The sequence below is a fragment of the Dryobates pubescens genome, chromosome 10, assembly GCF_014839835.1.
Source record: "Dryobates pubescens isolate bDryPub1 chromosome 10, bDryPub1.pri, whole genome shotgun sequence".
Taxonomy (NCBI): Eukaryota; Metazoa; Chordata; class Aves; order Piciformes; family Picidae; genus Dryobates; species Dryobates pubescens.
Window position 1 is genome coordinate 16,976,188 of NC_071621.1, and position 7,041 is coordinate 16,983,228.

General features: G+C 62.2%; 1 protein-coding gene across 1 annotated transcript; it reads right to left on the reverse strand.

The window, feature by feature from the left end:
* Nucleotides 1-1,708: 1,708 nt before the first annotated feature.
* Nucleotides 1,709-6,619, reverse strand: LOC104308973 (folate receptor gamma). Its single transcript, XM_054164856.1, has 4 exons — nucleotides 6,469-6,619; nucleotides 5,062-5,250; nucleotides 3,965-4,100; nucleotides 1,709-2,064 (listed from the first exon to the last, which is right to left on the reverse strand). Exons 1-4 carry the CDS (start codon nucleotides 6,604-6,606, stop codon nucleotides 1,709-1,711), a joined length of 819 nt encoding a protein of 272 aa, XP_054020831.1. The 5' UTR covers nucleotides 6,607-6,619.
* Between the last annotated feature and the right edge of the window lie 422 nt (nucleotides 6,620-7,041).

Genomic DNA, 7,041 nt, shown 5'->3' on the forward strand with positions numbered 1-7,041 from the left:
TGCCTCCATGACCTTGGAAGGTGCCTCCAGCCCAACCCCTCTCCTGTCTCCACCACCTTGGAAGGTGCCTCCAGCCCAACCTCTCCCCTGCCTCCACCCTTCACCACCTTGCTGGGAGCAACACTAAAGAGGAGAACTCGAGGAAGGACCATTTGAGGTCAGCGTTGGATCCAAACCCCAGGGCAAGGGTAGAAACCTGACCCAGCTCCATCAGGACATCAGCAGCCCCACCACAGCCATCAGAGAGGTGAACCTGAGAGCTGATCAATAACCTGCAGGAAGGGCAGGGCCTTAATTAATGGCCAATCAATGGCCTCTTGGGGTGGCCTGATGGAAGCTGTCCTCCCTTTGGCGGCTCCCGGTGGGGACCTGATCTTCCAGCTGGCACCTGAGGGGCAGCAGGAGATGGGTTGGAGGCTCCAAGCTGATGGCTGGGGGTGGGGGAGAGGATCTCAGTCATTGCTAATTGGGTTTGGAGGCAGGAGGTGGTGGTGGGGAGGGGGAGGAGGGGGAGAGATGCAGAGTCATGGGCTGGGGGGAGCAGGAGGAGGAGGGGAGAGGTGAGTTGGGGTCTACTGGAGGAGGAGGGGTCAGGAGCCATCCCCCAGGAGGAGAGGACCAGCCCCAGGAGCCATGCCCACCACCCAAAGACTGCCACCCCTAAAAGGAAGACACCCTCCCCCCCCCCCAGAAACCACTCTACCACCAAAAGGCCACCAGCCCCAAGAGCCACCCCCCACAAAGAGACCACCACCCCCAAAAGGAGCTAGCCCAAGAGGAGGACCACCTCCAGGAACCACCCCTCCACCCCCCACAAAGAGACCACCACCCCCAAAAGGAGCTACCCTTCCAGCCCAAGAGGAGGACCACCTCCAGGAACCACCCCTCCACCCCCTCCCCAAAGGAGGACCCCCCCCCCCCCCAAGAGGTACTACCCTTCCACCAGACAAGGACCACCCCCTCCCAAAGGACCCCCTCCAAGAGCCCCCCCCAAAAGAGGGTCACCTCCAGGAGTCATCCTAAGAGGAAGGCCACTTCTAGGAGCTCCCCCTCCACCCTCAAAAGGAAGACCACCTCCAGAAGCCACCCCACCACCAGGAGAGGATCCCCCTTCCTGCCCCCAGGAGGGCTGGAGCCACCCCTCCACCAAAGGAAGACCACCCCCACCACCCCTCCCCACGAGGCTAGGGCCCTGGTTCCTCTCCCATGGCCCAGCTCTGTCCTGCTGCAGGAGTCCCCTGGTGGCTGTGTAAGCAGCTCTGCACCTCCTCCACCACCACAGCCCTCCAGGGCCCCCAGGACCCACTAACATCTTCCCCTTCTTCCTACCTACCCTCCAGAAAGTCCCCAACCCCACCACCCCTTCAGTGTCAGCCCAGCAACTTGTTTCACCCCCCCCAAAAAGGCTTCTACCTCCTCCCTTCTCCTTCACCACTGCAAGGCTGAGCCAGAAGAAGCTTCTTTTATTGTCATCTACAACCCACCAGGGCCTCCAGAAGCTGCTTGAAGGACCAACCCCTCAGAGCTGAAGACCTTGGAAGGAGCACAACCAACCCAACCCACAGCCAGGTGGGGATGGAGGGCTTCTAGAGAAGCCAAAGAGCCTTGGGACAGCCAGGCTGGAAGTAGAGGTAGATATCAAGGCCCACCAAGGTCACTCCTGGAGGTGTGGACCACCAGCAGCTCCACTCCTGGAGCAGTCCAAGGTTCAAGGAGAAGTCCCAGAGAGGCTCCAGCTCCTTCCAAAGGTCACTACAAGCACCAGAGGCACCAACAGGACCATGCCAGAGCAGGGGAGAGGCCTCCTGGCCTTGTCCACCTCAGGAGTCAGGTTGTCCACCCCAGCTGGCGAGGTCCTCCTCTTCCAGGCATAGTACTTGGCCACCACCACGTTGGGGTTGCCCTGGGCAGGGTCAAACCACATCTGGATGCAGCGGCCGCTGCCCCTCTGCAGCGTGGTGTAGCTGTAGGAGTGGGACCAGATCTTCTCACACAGGTCCTTGGGGTGGGGGAAGACCTCCTTGAAGGGTCTGCACATGGCCCCCCAGGGGCAGCGGTTGGTTCCTGGGGGGGCAACAGCAGGAGGGCAGCACCGGGAGCTTAGGGCACTGCAGCCAGGAGGACCCAAGGGCACCAGCCCACAGCTCCTCACCACTGGTGGCTGGTGGGTGAGGAGTCCCAGAGCCATGTCCCAGCACCCAAGAGGACCCAAGGGCACCAGCCCACAGCTCCTCACCACTGATGGCTCTGGGACTCCTCACCCACGTCCCAGCACCCAAGAGGACCCAAGGGCACCAGCCCACAGCTCCTCACCACTGATGGCTCTGGGACTCCTCACCCATGTCCCAGCACCCAAGAGGACCCAAGGGCACCAGCCCACAGCTCCTCACCACTGGTGGCTGGTGGGTGAGGAGTCCCAGAGCCATGTCCCAGCACCCAAGAGGACCCAAGGGCACCAGCCCACAGCTCCTCACCACTGATGGCTGGTGGGTGAGGAGTCCCAGAGCCATGTCCCAGCACCCAAGAGGACCCAAGGCCTCCAGCCCACAGCTCCTCACCACTGGTGGCTCTGGGACTCCTCAGCCATGTCCCAGCACCCAAGAGGACCCAAGGCCACCAGCCCACAGCTCCTCACCACTGATGGCTCTGGGACTCCTCACCCATGTCCCAGCACCCAAGAGGACCCAAGGCCTCCAGCCCACAGCTCCTCACCACTGGTGGCTCTGGGACTCCTCACCCATGTCCCAGCACCCAAGAGGACCCAAGGGCACCAGCCCACAGCTCCTCACCACTGATGGCTCTGGGACTCCTCACCCATGTCCCAGCACCCAAGAGGACCCAAGGCCTCCAGCCCACAGCTCCTCACCACTGATGGCTCTGGGACTCCTCACCCATGTCCCAGCACCCAAGAGGACCCAAGGCCTCCAGCCCACAGCTCCTCACCACTGGTGGCTCTGGGACTCCTCACCCATGTCCCAGCACCCAAGAGGACCCAAGGCCACCAGCCCACAGCTCCTCACCACTGATGGCTCTGGGACTCCTCACCCATGTCCCAGCACCCAAGAGGACCCAAGGGCACCAGCCCACAGCTCCTCACCACTGCTGGCTGCTGGCTCTGGGACTCCTCACCCATGTCCCAGCACCCAAGAGGACCCAAGGCCACCAGCCCACAGCTCCTCACCACTGATGGCTGGTGGGTGAGGAGTCCCAGAGCCATGTCCCAGCACCCAAGAGGACCCAAGGGCACCAGCCCACAGCTCCTCACCACTGATGGCTCTGGGACTCCTCACCCACGTCCCAGCACCCAAGAGGACCCAAGGGCACCAGCCCACAGCTCCTCACCACTGATGGCTCTGGGACTCCTCACCCACGTCCCAGCACCCAAGAGGACCCAAGGCCTCCAGCCCACAGCTCCTCACCACTGATGGCTCTGGGACTCCTCACCCATGTCCCAGCACCCAAGAGGACCCAAGGGCACCAGCCCACAGCTCCTCACCACTGATGGCTGGTGGGTGAGGAGTCCCAGAGCCATGTCCCAGCACCCAAGAGGACCCAAGGGCACCAGCCCACAGCTCCTCACCACTGGTGGCTGGTGGGTGAGGAGTCCCAGAGCCATGTCCCAGCACCCAAGAGGACCCAAGGGCACCAGCCCACAGCTCCTCACCACTGATGGCTCTGGGACTCCTCACCCACGTCCCAGCACCCAAGAGGACCAAGGCCACCAGCCCCCTACAGCTGATGGAGGGTGTCTTGGCCACCATCTAGTTGGAGAGAGAGGTGGAGAGGAGCATTCCATGGTCTTGGGTCCAACCCCCACACTGCTAGGAGGCTTCTGCCCCCTGGCTGAGGAGATGTTTGCTCCACAGTGTCCATCATGGAACCCCAAGGCCAAGAGCCAGCTCCTGGAGGCACCCCCAGAAGAGCACCAGGAGCCAGGACACTGCACCCCTGTCCTGTCACCAACCTGTGGCCCAGTTCCAGCCCTTGTGCCAGTTCTCCTTGCAGGTGACAAAGTCCTTGCAGTCCTCCCACCACTCCTCGCAGTCCTCCTTGCAGAGGGGCACGTGGAGGATCCTCTCCCTGCGCCAGCTGCTGTCCACCTGCAGAGCAACAGGCCCAGGACCCTTGGAACTTGAGGAGCAAGGCACTGCCCCCATCCAAGAGCTTCCCTGGGTCTCCAGAGCTGAGCTCAGAGGGCTTCAGCCCCACAGAGACCACAGGGGTTGCTCCATCACTTGGTGTGACCACCCAAGGGGAAGCCACCAAAGACCTTTCAGTCCCAGCATGGTGGTGGGAAGGGATCTCTGGAGCTCAACCAAGGCCAGGAGCACCCCCAGCAGCTTGCCCTGGGCAGGGGTTGGAAGCTCTCCACACAAGGAGACTCCAGAAGCTCTCTGGGCAGCCTGCTCCAGGCCTCCAGGACCCTCAAAGCCAAGAAGTTTCTCCTCACCCTCAAGTGGAAGCTTCCCCCTGGGGCCCTCTCCAGCAAGTCTCAAGCTCTCTGCAGCTGGGGAGCCCAGACCTGGACCCAGGACTCCAGATGTGACCTCCCCAGAGCAGAGGGGCAGCAGAACCTCCCTGCCCCTGCTGCTGCCCACACTCTGTTCCATGCCCCCCAGGGCACATTTGACCTCCTTGTCCCCCAGGGCACCTTGCTGGCTGCTGGGCACCTCCTTGCCCCCCAGCACCCCCAGCTCCTTCTCCTGGCAGCTGCTCCCCAGCAGCTCCCCCCTGGGCTGTGCTGCTGCAGGAGGTTGTCCCTGCCCAGGGGCAGGACCCTGCCCTTGCCCTGCTTGGCCTTCAGGAGGTTGCTCTCCCCCAGCTCTCAGCCTGCCCAGGGCTTGCTTGGAGCCAATTCCACGCACAGAAAGCTCCTGCCAGACACCTCAGAGGACTTCCAGCTGAAGGTTAACCAAGCCCTAGCAGGTCCTGGGGGTCACACACACCCCACCCACCCCCAATGCCCCAGGGAGGCCAACTCACCCCTCCAGGGGCTGCCAATCCCCACCCCTTCCCCCCCAAGCCCCCAGGGGGCTTCCTGGCAGCAGCCCTTGGTCCTACCTGGTCGATCCACGGCCCCAGGTTGGGGGAGCACTCGTAGAGGCAGGTGTCCTGGATGAAGTGCCGCTTGCACTTGGGGGGCATCACCCCACAGTGGTTCCAGTTGAAGCTGTAGAGGTAGGACTGGTCTCTGTGAGCCTCTGCAGTGGTGTTGGCTGTGCAGCAGGCATTGTCCTTCCAGGGAGAGCACTGCAGCAGGAGACAGAAGCCAGCAGGTGAGACCCCACCTGGAGCACTGCACATCCCAGCTCTGGAGCCTCTGCTCCAGGAGGGATCTGGAGGTGCTGGAAGGTGTCCAGAGCAGGGCCATGAAGAGGAGCAGAGGGCTGGAGCTGCTCTGCTATGGAGACAGACTGTTGAGGCCATTCAGTATGGAAAGGAGAAGGCTCCCAGGAGACCTTCCAATATCTGCAGGGGGCTACAGGAAAGCTGGGGAGGGACTTTTGAGGGTGTCAGGGAGGGATAGGGCTGGGGGGGATGGAGCAGAACTAGAAGTGGGGAGACTCAGATTGGATGTCAGGAAGAAGTTGTTCCCCATGAGGGTGGTGAGAGCCTGGCACAGGCTGCCCAGGGAGGTGGTAGAAGCCTCACCCCTGGAGGTGTTGAAGGCCAGGCTGGAGGTGGCTGTGAGCAGCCTGCTCTGGTGTGAGGTGTCCCTGCCCATGGCAGGGGGTTGGCACTGGCTGAGCCCCTGAGGTACAGGGGGAGACCCAAGAGGCACCCCTGGGGTACAGGGGGAGAAGACCCAGGGGCCTTCTGGGGATGATGGGGGGAGGGACAAGGGGGGAGACCCAATGGCCCCCTTCCAGCACCTGGAGGGAGCCTGCAAGAAGGCTGGAGAGAGAGGCTGTTCCCACAGGCCTGCAGTGACAGGATGAAGGGCAATGGCCTCCCCTCGGGGCTATGTAGCCCTCTGGAGGACTTGATGGCAGGACAAACAATCCCTAACCTACTGCACCACCACCCCAGGAGGGCCAGGGAACCCTTCTCCTCCTCAGGCATGAAGGGTTCAGGGCTGCAGCAGAGTGGAGAGGAACACCAGGAGAAGGTTGGGTCCTCAGCAGGAGTCAGAGCCAAGCTGAGGAAGAGAAACAAACTCTCTTCTCCTGCCACCTTGGCTTGGTCCTAGCCCCATCTCCACCAGGGGCCTGGGGGGGAGGAAGTAGAGTGGGGCAGGGGTCTTCAGTCTGCCAGAAGAGGCCCTAAGATGAAGGAGAAGTAGAGGAGGAGGTCCTCTTCTCAGCAGCTCCACCTGGGCTACCCAAGGTGACTGAAGGAGGTACCACTGAGGTGGCCACATCTACCCTGGCCTTCTGCTGGAAGCAAGCAGCCAACAGGTCCCAGGGCCAGGAAGAGAGGTCAAGGAGACCCCAACAGTCCCAACCAAAGCCACCAGCAGAGTCCTACCTGCTCATAGAGCTTCCCCTCCGGGCCAGGCTTGGTTTTGTGGTGCTTGGCATCCATGCAGACGTTCAGCAGAGGGTCCCTGGTGGACACCACCAAGCTGGCAGCCAACAGGACTAGCAACATCTGCCCCACTCCCATCTCCACAGCTGGATGGAGGAACTGGGGGGTGGCTGGAGCTGTGGAGGAAAGGGCACAGGCACAAGGAGGGCATGAGCCTGCTGGAGCAGGTCCAGAGGAGGGCACAACCACGAGGGGAGGGCAGGAAGCCCTCTGCTGGGAGGACAGGTTGGGAAGAGCTTGGCTTGGCCAAGCCTTGTTGACCTTGGAAGGCCACCTCCAAGGCCAAAACGTTCCATGAAGGTGGTTTGCTAGCAGAAGCAGCAGAGGAGGAGCTGTGTGGGAGCCCAAGTTCTCCTGAGGCCTCAGCAGCCATGGAGTGCTTGGGGTGGGAAGGGACCTTTGAAGGTCACCTAACTCCAGGGACATCCCCAACTCAGGGCAGGTTGTGAAGAGCTCCAACCAACCTGACCAGGACTGGGACCTCTCCAATCTCTCTGGGCAACCTGGGGCCAG